Raw genomic sequence first — 27,890 nt, 5'->3', positions numbered from 1 at the left:
CCTACAACTGAACATGGTGATGGTAAACAAGTGTTGAAAGTTTCAAAGCTTTATCTCAAAAGACTTTGTCAAAATATGAACTGGTACGAAAAACTTAACCAAGATTTCTAAGTCAAAAGGGGCCATAATTCAGTCAAAATGCTTGACAAAGTTATGTACTCTTGCCTATAACTGGACATGGTGATGGTAAACAAGTGTTGAAAGTTTCAAAGCTTTATCTCAAAAGACTTTGTCAAAATGTGGACTGGTACGAAAAACTTAACCAGGGTGTGACGCCGACGCCGACGCCGACACCGACGCCGACGCTGTGGTGAGTAGGATAGCTCTACTTATTCTTCGAATAGTCGAGCTAAAAATCATAATCAAGATCAATCAAAAGAATCATGAGAAAATATAGTTGAAATTTTCTTAAATGTACAGATATGTCAAAATACACCTAAAAATTGGAGGTACCGTCCATGTTGTACCACAGAAAAGTGGTCTCGGTTTTTCACTACTGCCAATAATAAAAAATAGTTACTAAATAAGCTATTTATAGTAACATAAAAGGGAAGTAATTAAAAAATAATTATTGTAAGTGAACAAAAGAAGGATCTGCCAAATAAAAACAAGAGCACTGCAATGCAACGCAAATGCAGAGCAATATACACACAAAACAAAGTCATATGACCTTTGACCCCTAAGCGTGACCTTGACCTTGAAGTGAGCCATCTGAAACATGCGCTCTGCACATCGTTTCGATGAGGTGAACATTTGTGTCAGGTTTCTTTGAAATCCTTCAAGGGGTTCAAGAGTTACAGAGCGGAAGGAAAATTGCAAATCAACATACAGACGGACACCAAGGCAATAACATAATACGTCCCTTAGGGCGTATAAAAAGGAATCGAGATCTTATGGTGATACAAGTTGTGTGCAAGTTTGGTTAAAATCAAAACATAAACGAAGCTGCTATTGTGCAGACAAGGTCAAAATAGCTGATTCTGGCCCTTTCAGGGGCCATAACTCTGGAACCTATTATGGGATCTGGCCAGTTCAACAAAAGGAACCAAGATCTTATGGTGACACAAGTTTTGTGCAAGTTTGATTAAATTCAAGTCATATTTATTTATTTATTTATTTGGGTTTTACGGCGCACCAACACAGTATAGGTTATATGGCACCAAACAGGACTACAAAGCATAATGAAGCTGCTATTGTGCAGACAAAGTCAAAATGGCTAATTCTGGCCCTATCAGGGGCCATAACTCTGGAACCCATAAAGGAATCTGGCCAGTTCAAGAAAGGAACCAAGATCTTGTGGTGATACAAGTTGCGTGCAAGTTTGGTTAAAATCAAATCATAAATGAAGCTGCTATTGTGCAGACAAGGTCAAAATAGCTAATTCTGGCCCTTTCAGGGGCCATAACTCTGAAGCCCATTAAGGGATCTGGCCGGTTCAAGAAAGGAACTGAGATCTTATGGTGACACAAGTTTTGTGCAAGTTTGATTAAACTCAAATCATAAATGAAGCTGCTATTTAGCAGACAAGGTCAAAATAGCTAATTCTGGTCCTTTCAGGGGCCATCACTCTGGAACCCATAATAGAATCTGGCCACTTCAAGAAAGCAACCAAGATCTTATGGTGATACAAGTTGCATGCAAGTTTGGTAAAAATCAAATCATAAATTAAGCTGTTATTGTGCAGACAAGGTCAAAATAGCTAATTTTGGCCTTTTCAGGGGCCATAACTCTGGAACCCATAATGGGATCTGACCAGATCAAGAAAGGAACCAAGATCTTATGGTGATACAAGTTGTGTGCAAGTTTGATAAAAATCAAATCATAAACAAAGCTGCTATTGTGCAGACAATAGCTAAAATAGCTAATTTTGGCCCTTTCAGGGGCCATAACTCTGGAACCCATAATGGGATCTGGCCCGGTTCACAAAAATTCATCCAGATTGATAATGTGTATTTTCAATATCAAATGCATGTTCATTGTGTTAATAAGCATTTAAATGATATTCATGATGTCAGTCCATTGAATTAAGCTGAGTTAGTAAAATGAATTAAAATTCAAACTCACTAGTGAGATCGAAAAATTTTACACGGGCCTGCCAATTCAAAAAGGAAACAAATTATGATACAATTCTGCATGTTTGTTAAAATAAAATCTAATGACTATCGTGCAACAGAATTGTGGACGGACGGACAGGTCAATTAAAAGCTCACCCTGTCACGTAGTGACAGGTGAGCTAAAAATCAAGGTGAACGGTTTAGAATTCAAAAAACATGTGACCTAACATAATTATGAATAACTAATTTCTCAAGTTTTACACTTTACATAAAATTACCCTCTTTTTAATCTTTCATACCCGGATGTTGTTGAAACTTAATTCTACTGTGACAGTTTCATACTGTGATTTTACATAATTTATTACATTTTCCATTAATGCATGCAAATGTCTAGAATTTTACAAAATACCATGAAGTATGATTATTTTTAATTTCAACTGATAATGATCTTTATCTAGGAATCACTTTAAAATATTTGGTTTGAATTTAATAGAAAACGTACAATGTAATACACAATCTAGATAAATATATATAAAGGACAGTGTAAAGAACGAGATAATCCCTTTTTCAAAGGCTTTTATTTTCATCATGACAGTGAAAGTATTTAAAACCTTCTACAATAAAAATAGTTTTACTAATAGAATGTAGATGGGCAGCTTTACATTCAAATTTTGTTAATTTATTCTAGTGCAACAGGGTTAAAGTGATGGCAGCAGACATTCTGTAACCTCAATGGCTGTTATGGGCCACTATATGAGCCGCGCCATGGGAAAACCAACATAGTGGGTTTGCGACCAGCATGGATCCAGACCAGCCTGCGCATCCGCGCAGTCTGGTCAGGATCCATGCTGGTCGCTTTTAAAGCCTATCGGAATTAGAGAAACTGTAAGCGAACAGCATGGATCCTGACCAGACTGCGCGGATGCGCAGGCTGGTCTGGATCCATGCTGGTCGCAAAGCCACTATGTTGGTTTTCCCATGGCGCGGCTCATATAATGCCCTTCATGTTAAGATGTTCAAAGACAGTACAGGGTTTATGCACAACCTGGCTACAAGATTTGGAGACCAGTCTCAAAGCTCCACCATCTGGTTGGCTGATTACAAGTACAAAGAAAAGACAACAGGTTGAGTGTTTTTCAGGAGTACAAACATAATAAATTTCTGTTGACAGTATAATATGGTATCAGACCATCAACATTTCACATTTTTTACAAAAATATAGGAATAAGTCCAGACTTTAAGAAACAAAGGTGTTAAATGCCAAAAGCTTTCAATTTTTTAAAAGCTCTTTTTTCTACTAATATCAACTAGATGTGTGCCCAAAGGACACTGGTGCCCCCACTCATGTCGCTGTATTCATATTTCTGACTATGTTAAGGGCCATAAGTCTGGTCTGAGTGTGTGAAATCACAACAAAAACCCCAGAAGCACAACTTAATTGAATTCACATGTTGAATAACAATCCTGTGAGGTCTGACCATGCACTCTACTAAGGTGAAATACTTTTGAGATATGCATGACACAAATTGGAATAACGGATGGACGTACTTAAAGGTACAGTAATTATTATATGGCTTAGTAACTTCTTTGTTCTTTCTATTGTTTTATTTAGCCATGTAAAAGAATATTACCAACATAATAGAAACAGAATGAATAGAATTACAATTATCTTCCATTCATCTAGCCTGACATAACTATCCTATTGTATGTACAGACGGACAGACAGAAAAGCCGACAGACAAAGGCAAATCAGGAATTTCAAAATTATTTAGTTTGTAATAAAATGTAGGAATAATGAGTTTAATACTACTGAGGTCAAACCTGAATAATAAATTAAGGGCTCAACATGAAATTATTGTATATTAATCTGTATTTGTAAACAGTTAGAACTGAAGTTCCGTGCTGAGCCCTTGATTTTAATATGCTGATAACTAATTAGCAAGTTTGATATTTTATTTTTGGCTCTCTTAAAGCATTTTTGTTTAAATAACAAGCATCATGATGGCCCTCAATCATTTAAATTATGGAGACAAGAGTTAGGACTGTATGCAAAACTGGAAGAATAAGAATTATATTATAACTCTAAATAAACCCCCTTGGCCTTGATGTAAAATTAAGACAACAATTTCATATTTTTTATATTTCATTAGTGAAGTAAAATTGATTTATATGACTGCATACAGTAAATACAAAGAAAAGGAGAACTATCTGGGTATCATATTATATTGAAACTTACGTAAATTTAATGCATAATCTCTAAAAGGAGATAATTACTTTTCTCCCTTCATTGAATATATCTCTTTTCTCTTTTACAGGAACAGCTGAGGCATCTATATTGGGGTAAATTATGCAGAAAATTCAAAAAAATAAAGTATGTAAATAAGTGCACCTAATTTCATCTAAATAGAGCCCTCTAAAAAACAGTTTCACATCAAACTGGCTTATTACATCAATAGCATCTAGGAATTTAATCTGCCTCATCAAACAATCCCCATTTAATACAGCTGTAAAATGGAAAACCCTTTGGCAGAAATATTGTTTTGTGTGAAGCAAACCTGTATTGACATCATTATCATCCTGAATCTAAAAACAATCCTTCATTAATTTGAAAACAATGATGTCAGTTCACCTGATATAATTATCAAGGTTTGTGTGGGAAAGGGTGGCTGGGGGTGGGAGAGGGATGGAGAAAGGCACCTTTCTAAAAAAGTTATGTTTTGCTTTGCTATAGGTTTTAAGAAACACACTGTCACAGTTGTTATGGTGTACAGTGCCTGAGCTAATTATAAGCTACTTACATATTCTGTTCTTTTTCATAATACAGCTTAAATTTATTTAGTTAATAACTTGAAAATTTATGAAAGAAATAGCAATGAAAATTCAAAACATATCAGAGCAAAATAGTACCAGTAGTACATGTCAACTAAAGTTTAGCGGAGTCTGTTCACCTGAGTCTGAGAGGTTATAAAATGTGCAACATTGCTCCCCTCGAGTCCCCTTCCTATAGCACTGCCTATTACAAAATACTGTGCAATCATTGATATTTGTCCAAGACTAATTTTTGTGAATTGTGTGTTAATTAACCAACATGGAATCCAATCCAAATACTGTAAACAAGTAAAATTCCATTTACAAGTTGAAATCCACAAATTCATACCCCCACAACATAGCTGTTTTGATCAAAAACATGAAATTTCTTGCCCAAGAAATTAAATAACTTCACAGTCATATCAAAATTAATGGACCCCTTGAAAAGAGCAGTGGTAGATATTTACATAGAGCTTTTAAGGTTATGCACACATAATGATAAATGGCAATTTCCTTTCAAAGACGTATTCGCCATTTAAGCACCCTGCAATTGTTGCAGCAAAGCCATGTATTAATGAACAAAGACAGCTTAAATTACATACAAGAATATATGACTGCAAGAAAATCACCACTTATCTCAGGTCCGCTACTTAAATCTCAGGTCCGCTACCTAAATGCACTCACTCTATGAGTAAATAATTCAAAAGTTACAAACATTCATAGGACTCTGATCAATGCTGAAGTAGGTTATTGTGATGATATATCATTGTAATTTATCACCATTTTATTATCTCGGCAAACAGATGTTACCATTCCTACTTGAATTTATACCCTAGCATTAAATACATGAACAACAAATGTAACAGCAATGTACCATCTCAGGGCTACTAACTGTCAAATCATGACAATACGGATATCACCCTAAAATATTCTGTAGGGCCAATATTGGTAATAGTACACTGATAATATGTTCTATATACAGTGACAACATCCAGTCTGGTCAAAGAAAGTATAACTATATTACTGTTTGTTTGCAAGCATATTTATAGTCGCCATCGGTAACCCATATGGGCGACTCCTCCAGAAGACTGTTAGTAATGTAAGTGGGAGGATAGTGCAAGATACTGAAGACATTCCTATTCCAGAAGCTTCCCTGGTTCTTTAGCATGCCAGGTGTAAAGAACCCATACACAGGACTCTTATCCAAGTGTTAGATATTTTTTAGTTGGAGAAGCGGGGGCTCTAACTCATGACCCCTGGTTTCGTAGTCAGACAGTGTTACCACTGGACCTCTGCGTCCGCTCTAACTATACTACATACACAGAGAAACCATAAAAGGCAAGATGTACCTTTCTTGTATAATTTGTTATTGTTAAAACTATACATAGCTAAATGAAACGTTGTTTTTATTAATCTCAAGTATAAATAAAATTTTGTATATAGCTGCTAATCTGTCAATTAACACTCAGGTTGTCAACAAATAAACAGCCAAGTGAGACTCTATATTTGGTTCTATTCATAAGGAACTGAATTAGTAAGATGTATTTGTGAATATTGAAGGTGCTCATGGAAACTCTACAATTTAGGAATAAAATGAAAGTGTTCCAGTCTAAACATGGTTAAATATGGTATTTTTTTATAAATCAAGACTCTTGATCTTCTACTCCCATTTTACTAACAGAGGATAGGACTTATAGGGTATGCATGGTCAAATATGGCAAGTTTCATAAATCATGGTCTTTAACTCTTGACCTACTGCTTTGATTTAGCCTATTATCAAACAATAGTCATGCACATTATATACAATTTTAATGAAGATTGCTAAGTAGTGAAAAGGCTAATAAACTGACTGACAACGGACATTTAACAATCCTAATTACTAAGCTCACCAGGAGCACTCTGGACTAAGGTGAGCTATAAAGGTCACAAGTTTGATCTCGACAGACAACATTACATCTAAAGTCATTTGTCCTTCACTCTTGAACTTGCCCATCTTCCAATTTGGACAGTACCATTAACTGTTAAAAGGGGTGCTTACCAAATGATACTGACTTGTGCAAAGGACAAGTAAATTCTAATAACTTTCAATATCTTATCCAGAAATACAGTTATTTCAAGTTAGAACCATCAAGCTACAAACTGTGCTCAGTGCTCAACATGGCTTTTAACCTTGAACAAACAAATACATTTGTATACCTTATTTTCTCTTCTTGACCTTGACGAAGCTGCTCATCTCGCTGAAGTACATGCAAGATGGAGTTTTTCTCACGCTGAGACAAGTTCTCCACAACTTCGACACAATCCATTTTATATTGCTGCTATATAATATCAGTTCCTAACACTTGCTCAATACTGTGCAAAATCTTTGCAGCATGATTCATTTCAGTAATATTTATATGTTATAATGCATTTTTCAGTTATCTACTATATGCAGCATTTTGCAATTTCTAACCATCCATCCATTTCCTACTTCACATTCTCCATTGAATACCTGAAAATATAAAGTAAACATGATTACATTAAAATACTTGCTTTGTAGGGTTATATAAATCACACTACTGCACAACTGACATTATATAAGTGACTTTCAGTGTTGAAAGAAGGAGAAAAAACCCTGCACAATGGCACGCACCCCGAGACTAGACATCCTTTCAGGCTTTCTCACAATAAAGAATTATACATCTCAATACCGAGTGCCGAAACCCACAGAGGTGAGGGATTTGTTAGAAAGTTTTACCCCCCGATTCTCTGTTCTTATTCCCATTCATGCACAAGATACTTGTCAGATAGTCACTGATTTTGAGTTTTCTAACATGGCTGCTCAACCCAGATACAGCTCATTCAGTATGATTATAAATTTCGTAAAAATACATTGAGTTTTGTTTCTTTTTTTTTAAGTATAACGTAACACTGACATAATTATAGGTCATATGGTGACTTACTAACATTTCATCAGCATCAGAATGGTGGAGGAAGACCCCAACTGCTTCTCCAGGCATTATTGCATCACAGAAGGGCACTCAGGTACCCCGTAGAACCACCAACCTTCTGAAAGCCTGCTAGATGACTTCCTACTACGAATGAGCTCTACATCCAAAGGCAGGTTTCGAACCCCAAGCAGCGAGGGGCAAGTGATTTAAGTCAACAACCTTAACCACTCAGCCATGAAGGCCTTTACAGATGACAGTAATGTTAGAACTTAGAAATATCGAAGATTTGTACTGAAGGTATAATGGTCTATACATATATCAGCAATTCAACAAAATTCAAGGTCTTAAAACTGTGATTATCTCCCTTGGTCTATCTTTATAAAATAAGCCACAATGGTCTTTAAAACTTATATAATGGTTCATATTGTTAAACTGAAATATTCAGTTCGCTCTCAAATAACAAGAGCTGTCGGATGACAGCGTGCTCGACTATTCAAAGAATTGACTGAAGAATGGGGTCAAAATATTACCACAGATATTCAGACAAAAGAAAAAAAAAGATTAGACAAACAATGATCCTGTATTTGTGGATTTCGATAAGTCTTGCACTAAATGGCAATGTGTGAACCAATTGCAAAGTCCAAAAAGGGCCATAATTCAGGCAAAATAGTTGTCAGAGTTATATACTCTTGCCTACAGATTGAAATCATGATGATAAACAAGTGTTCAAAGTTTAAAAGCAAAGTCCAAAAAGGGCCATAATTCAGCCAAAATAGATGACAAAGTTATGTACTCTTTCCTACAGGTAGAGACTATTATACTGAACAAGTGATAAAAGTTTCAAAGGCATATGTCAAACACTTTACACAAAATATTAACTGGTATGAAAAACTTACCCCAGATTTCTAAGTCAAAAATCCTTGATGGAGTTATGTACACTTGACTATAACTGGACATGGTGATGGTAAACAGGTGTTGAAAGTTTCAAAGCTTTATCTCAAAAGACTTTGTCAAAATATGAACTGGTACGAAAAACTTAACCAAGATTTCTAAGTCAAAAAGGGCCATAATTCAGCCAAAATCCTTGATGGAGTTATGTTCTCTTGGCATGGTGATGGTAAACAAGAGTTCAAAGTTTCAAAGCTTTATCTAAAAAGACTTTGTCAAAATATGAACTGGTATGAAAAACTTAACTGAGATTTTTAAGTCGACAGGGGCCATAATTCAGCCAAAATCCTTGATGGAGTTATGTACACTTGCCTATAACTGGACATGGTGATGGTAAACAGGTGTTGAAAGTTTCAAAGCTTTATCTCAAAAGACTTTGTCAAAATATGAACTGGTACGAAAAACTTAACCAAGATTTCTAAGTAAAAAAGGGCCATAATTCAGCCAAAATCCTTGATGGAGTTATGTTCTCTTGGCATGGTGATGGTAAACAAGTGTTCAAAGTTTCAAAGCTTTATCTAAAAAGACTTTGTCAAAATATGAACTGGTGTGAAAAACTTAACTGAGATTTTTAAGTCGAAAGGGGCCATAATTCAGCCAAAATCCTTGATGGAGTTATGTACACTTGCCTATAACTGGATATGGTGATGGTAAACAGGTGTTGAAAGTTTCAAAGCTTTATCTCAAAAGACTTTGTCAAAATATGAACTGGTACAAAAAACTTAACCATGATTTTTAAGTCAAAAGGGGCCATAATTCAGCCAAAATCCTTGATGGAGTTATGTGCTCTTGCCTATAACTGATCATGGTGATAGTAAACAAGTGTTGAAAGTTTCAAAGCTTTATCTCAAAAGACTGTCAAAATGTGGACTGGTACGAAAAACTTAACCAAGGTGTGACGCAGACACCGACACTGACACAGACGCCGTGGTGAGTAGGATAGCTCTACTTATTCTTCGAATAGTCGAGTTAAAAATTCTGTTAAAAGCAAAAGATATAAAGCTATGTGCATAGTTTCAAGGCAGTTTTGAATCTGTATAAAAAAATTTTTTTAAACTGACCAGCTGGCCAGGTCACATACCTTATCGAATTTATGTCCGCTTTTATTTACAAACAATAAATACTTTAGAACCTATTATAATATTTATTAAACAAACAGATTATTACTGTAAGAACCTTAACAGGTAAACCTTAAAAGGTGAAAAACTGGCACTTTTCATCAAGTTGAATACCCATAACTGCATAACTGTGTCTCACCTTTATAAATTGCTTTCTATTAACTGGTTTATTAAACAGCAATTCAACTGGGACACTGATTGGTTTTTCAACTTGTTCTACTAAACTCCCACATGACAAGTTGTATGTATATTTCCAATTTATATACAAACAGTACACAAATATGAAACATGAACAATAACAATTTTCCCTATTTAATAGCTAGGTGTACTGCCTGTGGCTTAATATCCTTTACTGCTAGGATATAAATACAACACAATGCTTGATAATGGCCAATTATCTCCTTATCTGGGAATATTATACATGAATGTCATGGCTTAGCATTTATATAAGGTCAGAATACACCCCAAGGTGAGAAAGGGAGTGAAGGTTATAGCGCCTAAAACCCATCCTAACACAATGTCAACAGAAAATGTTCTGTCAAGGTAAAAAAGTAATAACTAATAATTCTATAGCCACCATATCAGTAACTTGTTTTTTCTTGATACAGTGTAAAATCAGCTTTTTTTTGCCAGGCTAAAAAGTTCACTGTTTCTAAATTCATCACAAGTTGACGAGGTAGAATATAATTATGCAATGTATGGCTGACTTGTGGAATGAATTCAACTGTAAACTTTATAACAATAACAGTTATTTCCCAAGTAGGTCTATCTATGTTTGCCATAGCATTTAGTCTGTGAATACAGCAAAGATAAATTGCTAGCAAAAATTTCTGATTTTACAGTAATGTTATATCATATTAGTCTAAGGCTTAATTTTATCACACTTATGTCATGTGTTTCCATTAATAAGATTAACAATTCTTTTCATTTTTTAGCCATCAAAGGCAAAACTGATTATCTTGTAAGTAAGGTAACATACAAGTCTGGACATACCATTATAATCTTGACATAATTTTCTAGAATTATTGTTAACTATAATCAGTCATTCATTTCTACCTTTAAGAAAATAACTTAGGTACAGCTGTTTTGATGTGCGGAAGTTTGATAATGAATATGTCAAGTATTACTGCAAGAAAATAAATGTAGACAAGAACTTTACACTGGACTTTAAGGTTTTGAATCATAACTTTGATACCAATCAAAATAACCAAATTTTCCAGTATCATCCGAAAACAAGCAACTTGTACAAGATCTTACACTCAGTGACCGATTAAAAACAGACATATCGCCTATAATCAATACTGAGCCAAACAGCAAACTTTCAGGATCTCAGACAAGTAAATAACTCTATATTTCATTAATTTTGAACATAATAATGCCTGAAACTGGTTTAACATGTAAATACAAATACTGAGCTTGTAAATGTATTCTCTTCTTTTCTAGCTGTTCTGGGCCCTTTAACATTAAAGTTTTTTGCCTGAAATTAAACCTTAACCAATATCATGCTGGACACAAATGATTCTGTCTTTGTGACCAGTGTAGATCTGCAGTTCTCTGTTCAGTCAGTACCTTTTTGGTAAGCACCTCTTTTAACAATTCATGGTATTGTCCAAATTGAAAGATGGACAAGTTCACTATAGAAATTTAGCAGGGTAAGCCTTAAAAAGGCTACTTATTATTTACCTCGAACACAGATTGATATGAAACTTTGCACAACTTTGCATTTTGCAGCTACAAACAGTTCAGTAAAGTTTTAAAACTATAAATGAGCCGTGCCATGAGAAAACCAACATAGTGGGTTTGCGACCAGCATGGATCCAGACCAGACTGCGCATCCGCGCAGTCTGGTCAGGATCCATGCTGTTCGCTTTTAAAGCCTATTGGAATTGGAAAAACTGTTAGCGCAGGCTGGTCTGGATCCATGCTGGTCGCAAACTCACTATGTTGGTTTTCTCATGGCACGGCTCAAATCAGCTTTAAACAACTTAGTTATGGCAAACTGAATATTTGCAGTTGACTTAAAATATATGAATATTAGACCTATTCTGGCAGCAGTTGTTCAGAAAAGCTTTATATTAATAATTAGATCCATGTATGGCTGCTTTCCTTTGTTACTTTAAACAACGCCTCACACTGGCTGATCTAACAAACTTTTTCTTTTAATGATTCCATAAAGTTAATACATATGAGCCGTGCCATGGGAAAACCAACACAGTGGGTTTGCGACCAGCATGCGCATCTGCGCATTCTGGTCAGGATCCATGCTGTTCGCTTTCAAAATCTATTGCAATTAGAGAAACTGTTGGCAAAAAGCATGGATCATGACCAGACTGCGCGGATGCGCAGGCTGGTCTGGATTCATGCTAGTCGCAAAGCCACTATGTTGGTTTCCTCATGGCAGGGCTCATATAATGTCATATTACTCATATAGGATAAAACTACAGAAAATTATTGAACAATTACTTATTAGTAGTTATAATTAAGTAGAATAAGTCAATAATGCTTTGAATTGACATTTCCTTCCAGGCAGTTAAATCTGACATTTTCTACAGCAAAAAAATGTATACTAGAGAAACATTGCCTTCACTTTAACCCGGCTTCTACTTAGGTAAATTTAATTTTGTCCCAGAATTACATGCATTTACTCAATTTCTACTAAAGATATTTTTTTAATTTAAAAATAAAAATTATGAAAATTTCTGAGAATTACATGAATAAACTTGATTTCTTCTTAGTTCTGTACTTTTTTACTACCAGGACTCAAACTTTCACATCATTAAACACAAATATAATGTCTAATTAATTTGTGTTCAAAGTGGTTTAACCTTTCATGATCCTCAGCCAAACATAATTTCTCATTACTTCAGAATATAAGGTACACAAAAACCTATCCAATTTGTTGTAAATAATATAAAATGTACAAAATTGCTAACTAGAGAAAATCTTCTATTTAAAAATGTTTCCCTTTGAACGGTTCACCCCATATTTTGCAATAAAAAATTCAAACAACACCAAATCGGAGAAAGAAAGGGTTGTTTTACAATAAACAAGAGCACCGCCTTGCGGGTGCTGACGCTCATCTGATTTTTTTTGTATAATAGAAATATTGTCCTACCCATGATTTTCTAAGTCTAAAAAGGGCCATCACTCTTGCAAAAAGCAGGATAGAGTTATGTTTCTTGATGTACAGTGTCCACTTATGATGGTGAAAAACTGTTGCAAGTTCTAAAGCAATAGCTTTGATAGTTTATGAGAAAAGTTGACTTAAACATAATATTCAACCAAGAAAATGATTTTTCTAAGTCCAAAAAGGGCAATAATTATTGCAAAAAGCAGGATGGAGTTATGTTGCTTGCTGTACAGGGTCAGCTTATGATGGTGAACAAGAGTTGCAAGTTTTAAAGCAATAGCTTTGATAGTTTAAGAGAAAAAGTTGACCTAAACATAAAACTTAACCAAGAAATCTGATATTTTCTAAGTCCAAAAGGGGCCATAAATCTTGCAAAAAGCAGGATGGAGTTATGTTTCTTGCTGTACAGGGTCAGCTTATGATGGTGAACAAGTGTTGCAAGTTTTAAAGGAATAGCTTTGATAGTTTAGGATAAAAGCTGACCTAAACATAAAACTTAACCAAGAAAACTGATTTTCTAAGTCCAAAAGGGGCAATAATTCTTGCAAAAAGCAAGATGGAGTTATGTTTCTTGATGTACAGGGTCTGCTTATGATGGTGAACAAGTATTCCAAGTTTCAAAGCAATAGCTTTGATAGTTTAGGAGAAAAGTTGACCTAAACATAAAACTTAACCAAGAAATCTGATATTTTCTAAGTACAAAAGGGGCCATAAATCTTGCAAAAAGCAAGATGGAGTTATGTTTCTTGCTATACAGGGTCAGCTTATGATGGTGAACAAGTATTCCAAGTTTCAAAGCAATAGCTTTGATAGTTTAGGAGAAAAGCTGACCTAAACATAAAACTTAACCAGGCAACGCCGACGCCGACGCCGACGCCGACAACCGCTCAAGTGATGACAATAACTCATCATTTTTTTTCAAAAAATCAGATGAGCTAAAAATTGAACAGCATACAGAACTTGTATTATTACTCTACAAAACAATTGCCAATTAACTGATATATACATTGAATTCCACACAAGGTCTGCATAAAGGGCCACATTTCTGGACAGTTCAAAGCCTTTAAAAACTCACCATTTTCAATTATCTTCATTTTGATGCATTTGCAATAATGTCCCTAACTAAGTGGAATGTAGTTTTCAGCAATTGTTTTTTTTTTATTTCTTTCGAAAGTCATTCATTTGTAACCTTTATCATGCTGGACACCACTGATTCTGCTTTTGCGACCAGTGTAGATCATGATCTGCATTGTTTGCAATTCAGGTACTGTCCAAATTGAAAGATGGACAAGTTCATTATAGAAATTTAGCAGGGTAAGGGTTAAAGGGGGACAACTTTAAGTATCCAGTCATATGGACAGTATAGTAGAAAATGTAATGGTTGGGTAGATTGTTGGTAATGTCTAATGATGTTGTTTGTTTACCAAATATTTCTATGTTTTGATGTTACACTCCTAAACTTTAATCACTCATGACTTTGAAAATTAGTTTTAGATAAGGCCTAAAAAAAATATTAACATCACTGAGCATGTTTAAAGCACAAAAAGTTCAGTTTTGCAATTTTTTGTTAAAAAGTTGAAAAAAATATTCTCCAAAAAACATTTAGGGTCGGGCCAAATAATTAGGGTAGGTCCGGATACCAGAAACAAACAATTTTTTTTTTACGCCTAAGGACTAGACTTAAAATAGATGGCCTCAGGAACAGAATGATTAAGTTTTCTCACCTCAAATCACTTGTTCCTTACTACAATGGGTTCAAATAATTGCTCTTGGGAGAAGACTTTTTCATGCATGGTAGACACCCAGCTACATGTGGAAGGTCAGAGGTTCTACCTCAGTGCCCCCTTGTGCCTGACATAATGTCCACAGTGTTCTTGGGGTCTTCCTCCACCAAGAAATGCTGGAAAGTTGACATAGGACCAATACCTGTGTCAGTGAGATATTAAACCTGACAAAAAAAGAAGATTTCAAAAGACTAAACCAGCATCCTCAAAGTATAACAAGAGCTCCGACAAGCTGGGCAATATATGCCCTAAGTGTTATATTAGCGGAGTAGGGAAGCAAAATTTAATGAAAAAGCATATTTAAAGATTTTTTTCAGTGGGGCAATGCGTATGAGAGGGTGGGAGCGGAGGGGCAGAAGGGTGTGTGCGTGCAGTGCTGGTGACAGACCAGATACTTATAAAGAGCAAGAAACTTAATGAAAAAAAAAAAAATTGGTGGGTGTATGTGGGGAGGGGGTGTAAAAATAGGTGTATAAAAATGATTCCTTTTGTTTTAAGAATAAGCATATTAACCTTTACCCTGCTATATTTCTAAAATGGACTGGTCCATCATTCAAGGGGTGTCCAATGAAAATTTACTGACTGAATAGCAAATAGAGCAGACCAAGATCAGCCTGTACAGATGTAGAGATATGCAAGCTGATCTTGGTCTGCACTGGTCACAAAGATAGAATCACTTGCCAACAGCAGCCTAAAGGTAAAATTGATTTTCCCTAATTGAATTCTCACCGACCTTGCAATATTGATTTCTTGGGTTGAACTTAGGACCACTTGGTTAAAATGCTGTTCACATCATAAATGGACCACTATATATATAATTTCTGGAAATACGATTTTCTAGCCATTATATTATGCCTTATTGAGAATTGCTCTAAATCTTTATCAATCTTAAAATGTAAAAATAAAGTTGAATGTTTTAAAAATTACAATTTAGGCCACAGTAACATCTGCCAATCGTTTTAAATATCCCATATTTTAATTTTACTCAGTTACAAAGTTACTGCATTGAAATGCAATACTGCTATCTTCCTCTAACATAGTTTTATACTTTGCTTTATGTCACACAGATGGCTTTAATGATTCTCAGTGTCTCAGTTTAGCACTATGTTGATAAGAGTCCATGATTCTACAACAGTACATGCTTTTCTCCCTACTACTGGGAGAATGGTAGCAAGGCCCATTTGGCAGAATAAAATTTGTGTCTTAAAGACTAAAATAGTGAGAAAATCACAGAGTAGTGAAAACAGTGATTGTCATAAATGTGTTACACTCTTCAAAGCCCCATGTTTTGTGTTTTGAATGGTATGGTCAGTTTTGGTAGGAAAATGTTAAGCAAAAAATTCCTTTAAAATTGTTAATTTTTCAAAGTAACAAGTTGTTTCAAAGAAAAAAAGGAAATCACTGTTTTACTAGGTTTCATGGTTTTTGAAAACGACTCTTTTCATCTAAAAACAGTTTATGTTGGAACAAGGGAATGATTTCAAAACTTGTACATGTACATGTAGTAATAACAAGCATCTATTTAAAACAATTTGAAACTTTTGATTTCAGTTAAGCAAGTACATCTGAATGTGTATGAAATTGAACAATTTGCAATATTCTACATTTTGACATCTCTGACATGTATTGAAATAAAGAATGTAATCCTACATATACACATACTCCTATACAATAACGAAATTTTAAACTGAAGGAGAAATTCCTCTCATTTCATGTGAAGTCTCAAAACTGATAAATGAGACTACATGTATTTACCTTGTTTAATGACTAAATCCAGAAATACACACACACCAACTTATCTGCATTTTATATCAGGTAATAAAACGAAATATTTATATTCAGCTATACAACTAACAATATAAAATATCCAATGAAAATATTTTATATAAGACACAGTAAGTGGGATACACGTCTGAAATTTTAACGTCACACATTGATGACTAGTTTAAATGCTAAAGATAAACACCACCCTTTTTATTGACAGGTAGTTTTAATGGTGAAATCTTGCGATTAATTTATAAACTCTGATTACTGTTAAATCAGAAACTGCTGCCACGGATTTATTTTCGATATATTTACTAACTGTTCATTCTAGAAAATAAAATACTGGTAAAAAACTTTAGTTCTTTATTATAAGCACCACTATATAAATTAATTATGTCTCACAACTTGGCCACATTTTTGTGAATATGCTTCCGTGCAAACAAACTCCTATTTTAAATGTAGTGAACTAAGTTAAGCTTTGCCAATATATCTGATTTTACATTTATGAAACAGAAATTCATATAAGCCACTTTGTTTGTTAATTATAAGAAAAGAACAATATTAATACGACTTGATAGCATATTAAAAGAAGAGATGTAGCAGAAAAAGAAAAATGAAAAAAGGAAATCTGGATATTAACATCCCTTGTTTACCACAGCCTCCACACCTAACCCATTTATGGCAAATACATACTCCCCCACCCCTCACCTCTGCCCATCCAATGATAACATGATATCTATAAATATAAGTAAAAATAGATTAATGGTAAAATGATACATTTTGGCGACTTTTTCAAACAAGAGGGTCATGATTACCCTATATCGCTCACATGTTACACTTGGCATTGGAATCAAGATAAACATTCTGACCAAATTTGGTTTCATGAAGATAGGGTCATAAATAAGGCCTCTTACAGTGTTAATAAGCTTTTCCTTTGATTTGAGTGGTGACCTAGTTTTTGACCCCACATGACCCAGTTTCAAATCTGGCCTAGGAATCATCAAGATAAACATTCTTACCAAGTTTCATGAGGACAGGGTCATAAATATGGCCTCTAGAGTGTTATCTAGCTTTTCCTTTGAGTGGTGACCTAGTTTTTGACCTCACAAGACTCAGTTTCGAACTTGGCCTAGGAATCATCCTGATGAACATTCTGACCAAGATTTATGAAGATAGGGTCATAAATGTGGCCTCTAATGTGTTAAGCTTTTCCTTTGATCTGACCTAGTGACCTAGTTTTTGACCCCTTATGACCCAGTTTCGAACTTGGCCTAAAGATCATCAAGACAAACATTCTGTGCAAGTTTGCATGAAAGCAAAGCATAAATGAAACCTCTTTTTGGCTGAAAGGGCCAAAATAGAAAATAGGGCAGTAACTCTAGAACCCATGAAGGAATTTAGCTGGTTTTCAAAACGAACCGAGATCTTATTGTGACTTAACTTGTGTGTAAGTGTGGTTAAAATCGAATGTAAAATGTCACTTCTATTGTGTTCACAAGGTAAAAATTAACACATTTTGGCTCTTTCAGGGGTCAGTCAGGGGCCGTAACTCCGGGACCTATGATTGGATCTGACAGATTTATCATGGAATCCAAGATCTATCGTTGTTAAGGATATTTTGCAAGTTTGTATCAAATCAAACCATAAATGAAGTCTCTATATGGCTGCAAAAGCTAAAGTAGCAAATTTTGGTCCTTTACGGCACCATAACTCTGGAACTCATAATGGGCTCTGCCAATACAAGTCGTGTGCAAGTTTGATTAAAATTGATTGCAAAATGTGGTCTCTATTGTGTCCACAAGAAGTTGTGGACGGACAGACAACAGACAAAGGGCGATCACAAAAGCTCACCTTGTCTGCAAAAGCCAAAATAGCAAATTTTGGTCCTTTACAGGGCCATAACTCTGGAACCCATGATGGGATCTGCCAATACATGTTGTGTGCAAGTTTGATTAAAATTGATTGCAAAATGTGGTCTCTATCGTGTCCACAAGAAGTTGTGGACGGACGGACAACAGACAAAGGGCGATCACAAAAGCTCACCTTGTCACTACGTGACAGGTACTAGTAAGCAAAAAAAAACAAAGTTGTCAGTAGGACAGCATGCTTGAATGTTTGTTCTTCATGTGTGCAAGAGGGTGGGAGAGGGAGGTTGGGATGCAATTCAGGGTTGAATCTGTACCAAGAAACAAATGATGAAAGAGGACTGAGCATGATTTTGACCCCTTATGACCCAGTTTCGAACTTGGCCTAGAGATCATCAAGACAAACATTCTGTGCAAGTTTGCATGAAAGCAAAGCATAAATGAAATCTCTTTTTGGCTGAAAGGGCCAAAATAGAAAATAGGGAAGTAACTCTAGAACCCATGAAGGAATTTAGCTGGTTTTCAAAACAAACTGAGATCTTATTGTGACTTAACTTGTGTGTAAGTGTGGTTAAAATCAAATGTAAAATGTCACTTCTATTGTGTTCACAAGGTAAACATTAACACATTTTGGTTCTTTCAGGGGTCAGTCAGGGGCCGTAACTCCGGGACCTATGATTGGATCTGACAGATTTATCATGGAATCCAAGATCTATTGTTGTGAAAGATATTTTGCAAGTTTGTATCAAATCAAACCATAAATGAAGTCTCTATATGGCTGCAAAAGCCAAAATAGCAGATTTTGGTCCTTTACGGCACCATAACTCTGGAACTCATAATAGGATCTGCCAATACAAGTCGTGTGCAAGTTTGATTAAAATTGATTGCAAAATGTGGTCTCTATTGTGTCCACAAGAAGTTGGGGACGGACAGACAACAGACAAAGGGCGATCACAAAAGCTCACCTTGTCTGCAAAAGCCAAAATAGCAAATTTTGGTCCTTTACGATGCCATAACTCTGGAACCCATGATGGGATCTGCCAATACATGTTGTGTGCAACATGTATGAAAGAGGACTGAGCATGATTTTTTTAATCTAGACTGGATCTTGTTCTTCCACTTTCATTTCTGTCAGACTGTGTTTTTTTCACTGTATTTTGATGAAACAGTGCTTTTCTGCAGTGTACTTTTACCAAACAATTGTATTTCTGCCATATTTTGACAGAACGTTGTTTTTTCTAGTCAGAATTCACATACTGAAGAATTGGGCAAAAATCGATTCTATTACCTTTCCTTGTTTATTGAGATCAACGCTATACCTTGTTGTCTCCCTTCGACCGTCTAGCTAAATATCGATCACTATCGGATATTTTTTAGCGAGTGCTGCAGATCGTTATGGTTCGGCTATCTCCACTTATCATATCACGGGAGGTGCCGATCATAAAAAACAAGGATTATAGATTAGAGATCTCCTGTAACATATTTCTTACTATTTTGAATGAACCTTAGTTGTCCAATGTATTTGTAATTGATTTTTGTACTGATTTTGTTTTTCCACTATAATATTGGCCAAACTGTGCTTTTTTTCCTGTGTATTTTTACCCAGCTTTATTTTTCCACAATATTCTTATTAAACTCTGTTGTTCTGCTGAACTTTACCTGTCTTTGTTTTCCATTGTATCTAGACTGAACCACTGAATGTCTATATCTAACTTTGGTTTTTCTGCTACTGGTTGGGAACCATTTTCCAGACACATTTTCATATTTTGGCTCCATTATTCCCTAAAAATAATATTTGACATAAATGAAGCCCACACTGCACAAACTTCAGCTCCTTCTGCATCCGATGTTGTAATCAGCATCGCGTTGTGACATAAAACATGGGTTCTATGGGGCCTCAAATGGGGTCACTAAAAGAAGTTATTTTCCCTGTAAGGTAAACCAGTATCCGGACAAATATTTTGACGGTATTTTGCTGTTAATTTTATATCAAAATAAGTAATTAAACTATTTTTACACATTTCTTTATCATTCATCTCTTCAAAAATGCACACGAAACATAACCTGACGTTCAATAGCAGCTACGAAAGCAACCGAAATTGACAATAAAAGTCTCGAATTTCATCTAAGGCGGATTCTTGATAATTCCAATAGATATAGAATAAAATTAGTGCAAAAATCGACAGCCCTGCATTTTATGTAACTATTACCGTGAAATTAGAAGTAGCACATGTTATCAGCGGACAATCAATATGAAGTTTAATTATTTCTTCCCCACTTGGTACCTCGGCAAGTGTGAACTACTGCGCATGCGCAATGCTATCTTCATGCCCCGTTAAGAAAAAAAGTTGTTTTGTAAACACAGGTGTGTTATCATAAAAAAAACTAACATAAAACAGTTCTGTAATATAGTGGTTGGTTGTAGACATGAAGAACAAACACCTAAATGACCTAGATGAAACAATAACAGGAATAACAACGAAATAAAGCGGATATTACATGTGTCCGGAAACTGGTCCTGTCCAGAAACTAGTTCCCAACCAGTATATGTGTACTGCACCTTGTTTTTTCATTGCACTTATACCTATTTTGACTGTCTATTTTTTTCACATCTGTTTTACTTGACATTGTATTTTGACTGTGTTTTGAATCAACCTTTTATTTTAAACCTGTTTTTGCATAATATTTGGACTGAACCTTGTTTTTCCATTTCTTATCTTTAGAACAAACTTTTTTTTTTTTGTATTTCCACAGTATTTTGGCTAAACGTTGATCTTCCTCTGTGTTTTTACCTGACTTTCAGTTGGTTTTTCCAGTGAATTTTAACCCAACACTGTTTTCTGCCATATTTTGATTGAAACTTTTTTTCCACTTTAATACTGCAAATAAGACCTTGTTTTTACTGCAACATCTTAACAGCTTGCAAGACCTTGTTTTTCCACCGACATCACTTTGTTTTTTCAGCTGTATCTTGATCACTCTATAGCTCTGAAAAAAAAAACAAAGTACATATTTATATTGTTCAACAAATCAACAGGCTATAGAACTAGGTATATACAGTCACACTAATCTGGCTGCTTTAGGCAGCTGACTGCATAAGTCAATTTGGGAAGGTATCTGATATGGTGGCAACCAAGTCAGATTCAACTGTAAACATGTTGTACAGTTACCTTGTTCAGTGGTCAGCACTGGCAAAAATGGCCTTGATCCATGGAAAATTGCTTGTTATAACTACAACCTATCCAATATAAATTCACTACAGTTGTTCAGCATTATTGACAATGGGAACTGTCTCTCAGGGCAATTTAAAATAAATCAGGCCATGAAGATCATAAAAAACTGAAATCTATTGATATCTCTGTATCAGATGAAATGTCACGATTGTTAAAGCAGGCCTACAGAAAATATCTCAATAAAACAGTTTTGCAACTTTCTCATTCTTTTTTTTAAAAAAAAAACATCAAGAGGGCCATGTAGGCCCTGTGCTGCTCACGTACCTGCATGACCTATTTCTTACTTCTTCAAACTTGACCTAACTTTTAGAAAAAACAACAATTCTGACAAAGTCTCATAAACATCTGTAGAAAATGTGACATCCGGAGTTTTGACAAAGTGACCTAGTTTTTGCCTCAAATAAACCAGTTTCAAACACGACCTATATTTCATAAAGACGACATAAAGACAAAGTTTCATGAAGATTTCAGCTAGTTCAGCTAGACATAAATTATTACCACCTTTAGAGTGGTATCAAGAATTCCATATGTTTTAACCTAATGAACTAGTTTTTGACCACAGATAACCCAGTTTCAAAAACAAGGAGCAGCATTTTAAAAATGAAAAATCATGCCCCTGCGGGTATGACCAAAGATGTTGTTTGTTTAAAATTTTAAGTTAAAAGGTGAAGATCTTATGATGGTAAAGGTCAGCTATATATAGGTCAGTTTGTAGGTCTTGCCACAAGGCTTGATGGGTGTGAGTATGAACTTAACTGGGTCATTTATGTGGGCTGTAGGACAAGGTCATTTATATATAGGTCAGTTTGTGGGTTTTGCCAAAAGGTTTGTTGAGTATGAACTAAATTGTGAAGGTGACTGTCATATGAGGTTCAAGGTCATTTATATATAGGTCAGTCTGAAGGTCTGGTCACAAGGATTGTCGAGTGTGAGTATGAACTAAATTGGGTCATTGATGTGGGCTGTAGGCAATCCGGTTCGTATGGACAGACAGATGGATGGACAGTTCAATGGGTGCATAAAAACTAGATTTCATCAGGACAAACGTTAAGACAATCATGAAAATCAGATAGAAGTTGTGGCCTTCAGAGTGTTTCTATGCTTTCAGCTAAGTTACCTAGATGAGTTTTGTATCTGAAACCAGTTGTATCAAAGACGCCGTTTCATATAATTCAGTTGAAATAGGGCCTCAGGAATGTTAAATTAACTAGGTTTTTCTATGATATGACCAGTGACCTAATTTTTGATCTGAGATAACCGAGTTTCAAGTCTAGCCTAGATTTGATACAGCCAACCATTCATATATAAATCAGGATACAAGATATGATAGTAAACAAGGGTTTTCTATGATCTCACCTAGTGACCTACTTTTTATTAACTGAAGATAGACATTCTGACCAAGTTTCATCTATTAGATCTGGCTAAACTTAATAAAAATAAAATAATTAATTTGTCAGGGGTCAGGCCAGTCGGTTAAATTTTGATAGTAGTGTCTCATTTACACATCCAGTTACAATGTGCATTTTTATGCTTGGACATGCCCAATTTAAACTTTAGCACAATAAAAGGCAGTGGCAAATAATGGCTTAGGTACAGTAACTATAAAATGTCTGATCAGTGAAACTGCAGCTATGCACCTGCAGACATTTTCATGCACATCATGATCATTTATCTAATTTAAGCCACAGTGGTCTGGCACATGAGTGGAATGAGTTTAATGAATTAATTTTGGTCCTAGAGCCATAATTATGAAAAAACTACTAGGACTCAAAAATAAGTCAGTTAGTCTCATACAAGATATAATAAGATTTATTTAACGTCAGATAAGTGCAAAACATATAGATCTAACACTAGCTTAAAGCTATTTTCTGACAAACACAAGTAAATAATCTCAACATAAGTAAAAACAGCTGTAAGAAAATTGCACACATGTTAAAGAACATTATTTAAGGATAACATGGTGTAATAGCCATATTTCATATCTTGTAACAGGATGGTTATATTTAAATGAAATTTGGTCACTTTAAAGACATTCAAAATTAAAAACGTTTCACCGAGAGAATTTTCGAATTTTATCATTTTTAGGGAGATAATCGGCATTGAAGTTAACATTGATGCCTATGGGAAATATATAATTTCTTTGATTATGAGAATCTGAGCTTGAGTTTGAGAAAATTTTGCGGTAGAAAGCTGCATTATATGATTCTGATACAAATATCAAAAAGAAATCTAAAATTCCCTGTAGGGAAAAGGAGAAAAATTTTATTTTCTAGTTTTCAGGGGAGATAACTCATGAAAAACCAAAATTATCAGGGAAGGTAATTTAAAGGAAATTTTAGAGAACTTCTGTCACCTATTACGGGTAGTCATCCTTAAAGCAAATAAAACATAAATAAGAACAAATCACAAATTAGGAGAGACCGGGAATAGTTGTTACATGGGGTAGGTTGTTACATTGCAAATATTGAAGTGATGACGCATCATATGAAGTTACAGATTATGCTTGTTTGTTAGTTTAAAAAGTCGCCATCTTTTATGGATGCATTATTTAACTTGGTGACAGTTATTTGAAAAATAGAACAAAAAGCTACATTTTGAGCCACGTAAGTAAATTTTCGAGTTTTTCATACATTTTTGGTTCATGTGCACACTTGAAATATATATAAAACTTTAAAAATGTTGTTGGACTAAGCAAAGAATTGTGCTAAATATCATAAAATCTCAAGAGGTTACATGCTTTCTCTGAGTTGTCTACCTTAGATATTGTCACGTGTTGTGGGGTCGGGGCATGTTGTTACAAATAGTGCGGGGCACGTTGGTACATACTACCAGTTGACCCCAAAGAGAAGATTCACAAGAGAATCTTTATTTGAGACTGGAACAATCGTATTAGACCTTCCTGTTTGAGACAAGGGAAACCAGAACACTACTTTTGTTATAGTAAATGCCCGATTGAACCAGGAAGCTGCATATGGGGATGGACATTGTTGACTCTATGCTGTAGTTACATTGAATAGCAGAGATGACAACTACCCCATGCACATACTACTGAAAATGAAGTGAAATGACCATGCCAGTTACTATATAGTTTTTTCAAATGGCCAAAATGTAACTGACGATATTAAGCGCTGTATACCTTATATTGTCGACTTTGTGTAGCTGCCTTGGCACCTCTGCCATCTTAAACCATAAGAGCTCCTCTGGCGATACAAACATTATTGCAATTTGTCTATGAAGATGTCGTATTCAGTGGAGATATATATATATTGTCCTGATTGGTGTGAATAGAAATGAACATTATAGTGGCGTCAATAAAATCTAATAGTGCACTAAGAGCAGCGAACAACTACAACAGGCCTGCGTTTTCTCCAGATAAGAAATGCCAATTTAGAAGGACTGCTGGATGGCGAAAGAACGTAAAAGAGCTCTTCTGACAGATACGCCCGAAAAGAGTGCTAACATAGTAAAATAAGAATTCACCATGAAACTGTGGAAAATTTGCTAAAAATGAACAAAACAAGTGCTCAAAACTAAAGAACAGAAAGCAACAAAAGAAAAGAAAAATGTAAACATATATAAACGTCCTTTTTGTCATCATTGAGGATATAATGGAGAAATGGAAGAGATGTTTTGATTTAACCATATTGTATTGCCTATATACATGCAAATAGATATAAAAAATACAAGAAGTAGTTTCAGTAAATAGTAGGTGCCTATAGCATTATTCAGGCTTGCATTAATGCTGAAAAAAAATAGAGTATGGACCTGTACGGTTTGAAATTTGCAAGGTTTTGTTTAACTTCCAAGGTTCTATGAAATGATTCATTTGTGAAATGAAAATCCTGTGTTATACATGTTATAAACAGATTGGAAAGCATGGTATGTTTACTGTTGTGTTGTAAAAATGTAAATTCTTTGCAAAATTGTAAAATTGCATATTGTAACAATCTGCCCCAGACGCTGTAACAATTTACCCCAACGGTGGGGTAAGTTGTTACATTTCACCAACGTGATACAACTATCTTTCTCGGATAGAAATATTCTTCGATTTAGAATTAAATTAGTAGTACAAATTTGAAAATTGCAATGAATGAGCTTTACAAAGATTATAAGCTGGACAAAATCGGTTAAATAATTCATCCGATACAATAAAAAATATGAAAAATGTAACAACTATCCCAGTCTCCCCTATCACATCTACATGTTACAGCTAAGCACATTATAAAACATAGCTACTAGCAAATAAAAAGAAAAAGCAATTTACCACTTACATATTAAAACACATTTAAAGCAACATAAAAAAGCTGACACTAACTAAGCAAATAAGAAGTCACAATTAACAACATACATATTAAAACAACTAGATCTAGATCTAGATCTAGTTCTAAATGAAGAATTTTTTTTATCACATGTTAAAACAACATAAAAAAACAACATATGTCTGTAAACACAACCCCGTTCACGGACCCCTGTGATTTAAGCTATAGACTACCGCAGTTTCTCCTACTATCTGTCATAAACCGCACGTGATAAATACGCATTTTTCGGGACGCACGTGAAATTGTCACCGCTTGGCTAGAGTGACTTCCCTTTAAGACCGGAAGTAAAAAAATGTTAACTCTGAAACAGGTAAATTTGTTTGAAATATGTATAACATGATGCCTGTCTGTCATTTGTTCTGGCATTTATATGAAGTTTATAGTCATTCTTACACAGTGCAATAAAGGAAACTGTATACTATCGTTTAGTATCTTGGCGTAGTTTGTTTTGTTCATATTCTAGTATTCGGAGATGAATTATTCGGATACAAATTACTTTAGAAGTTGTCTTGTGATTTCATGGGAAAGTGTGACTTCACCAAACACAAACTGATCAATCATGGATATATACTTTCTTAGCATTATCCTGTTATTTATACCGCATTACAAATAAATTCTGGCCTACTTACCAGGACAGAATCGCATGTGGCCTTCCACCCGACATCATGCAGGCCACATCTTCAGACCACTTCAGTCACCGCCAGCAGAAATACACTGCCTAGACACTACAAGGGTTTTTATCTGTTTTTTAACTTTTACATAAAGCTTTTAACCATTGTGATGTCGTCAGTTCACGGCTACTAAACGCTAGCGCCACCACCAAATTGTGGTGATAAGGAAAAGAGCTATCGACATTTCCGTGGTGCAGCTATCGCCCGTTTCTACTTGTAAACACGTGAGTAAAATTTATATTTTATCTTATATTTTTATTGATAGAATCTTTTTTCGAAAATCGGAGAATGTAGTTCCGTGTAACAACACTTTTACTAGAGGTCGGCTGTAATTTCATTAAAATAGTATGCAAATTGTGGTGCCAGGAGCTTTTCTCCCGAATCTGACAGTGGCATATTTTCATATCGGCCAGTATTCGAACACCATTCGATGAATAGACACACAGTACGAACATACCTGCGATGCAAATGGTGTATAAGTGCATTACAAGTATTTCTCACACATCAAAGAATTACGAAAAACACAGTAAAATGTTAAACATGATTATTTTGAAAGTGTGCGCCATCACTCAATGGTGCTATACGTAGTGGTGGCGCTGTTGTATATGATTAGTGGCTAATATATTCAATTTAATATATGAAAATGTATGTCTGCAAGCCACCGAAATTTTCAATAATCGATGTTATCAACCTATCTCTCACTATACCCAAATTACGTTACTCAACAAAATACTTGTAGTAACCTCTACATGATCGCAAAATAATCTACATGTATATGGATTCAGATTGTACATCTATTCTACGCTCTACTGATTAATCATATTTAATCGATTGGAATTGAAAATGTACTGTACTCACTTTTCAGAAAGAATTGTGAAAGTAAGGTCTTTTGTTTACAATGACATGCAAACGACATGTAAAAACAAAGGGAAGTAACTTTTAGAATCTTAATATAACAAATAAATTCTACACTATCTTCAAATTATTTCCTGGACACAGATCTTTGTTTGAAATAAATGTATTGCTACTATTTTTCTTCACCTGAATTTAAGGTTAGAAATGATTCTACATTAACATTTTAAACAAAGGAAAATATTTACTTTGACTACAACAGCCCTTTTTTTGTAAATTTGGGGAAGGGTACCAGGTCCCTTTTGGAGGGGAAATTTACGTCGCGAAATCATTGTTTGGAGGAATATATTTGCTGAAAAGTTGTTAAAATCAGGACTGAAAATCAAAACTAATTTCATTTTTTTTTGCATGGGG

The 27,890-nt window shown here is 34.9% G+C and overlaps 1 protein-coding gene across 4 annotated transcripts in view; it reads right to left on the bottom strand.

Moving 5' to 3' along the window:
* The window catches only part of LOC123552334 (uncharacterized), a 136,197-nt gene extending 109,981 nt beyond the window's left edge, over positions 1 to 26,216 (bottom strand). For 2 of the 4 annotated variants that reach the window (XM_053541846.1, XM_053541850.1), the window contains exons 1-2: positions 16,528 to 16,674; positions 7,059 to 7,353 (exon numbers count right to left, since the gene is read on the bottom strand). In XM_053541846.1, coding sequence (XP_053397821.1) covers positions 7,059 to 7,168 — 110 coding nt within the window. In that variant the 5' untranslated portion in view covers positions 7,169 to 7,353; positions 16,528 to 16,674. The other 2 variants (XM_053541847.1, XM_053541848.1) reach the window with 2 other exon arrangements.
* Positions 26,217 to 27,890: the final 1,674 nt, after the last annotated feature.

Source organism: Mercenaria mercenaria, chromosome 4 (assembly GCF_021730395.1).
Source record: "Mercenaria mercenaria strain notata chromosome 4, MADL_Memer_1, whole genome shotgun sequence".
In the NCBI taxonomy this organism is placed as follows: domain Eukaryota; kingdom Metazoa; phylum Mollusca; class Bivalvia; order Venerida; family Veneridae; genus Mercenaria; species Mercenaria mercenaria.
The sequence above is the reverse complement of the archived record's forward strand: the minus strand, read 5'-3'. Positions and strand labels throughout refer to the sequence as shown.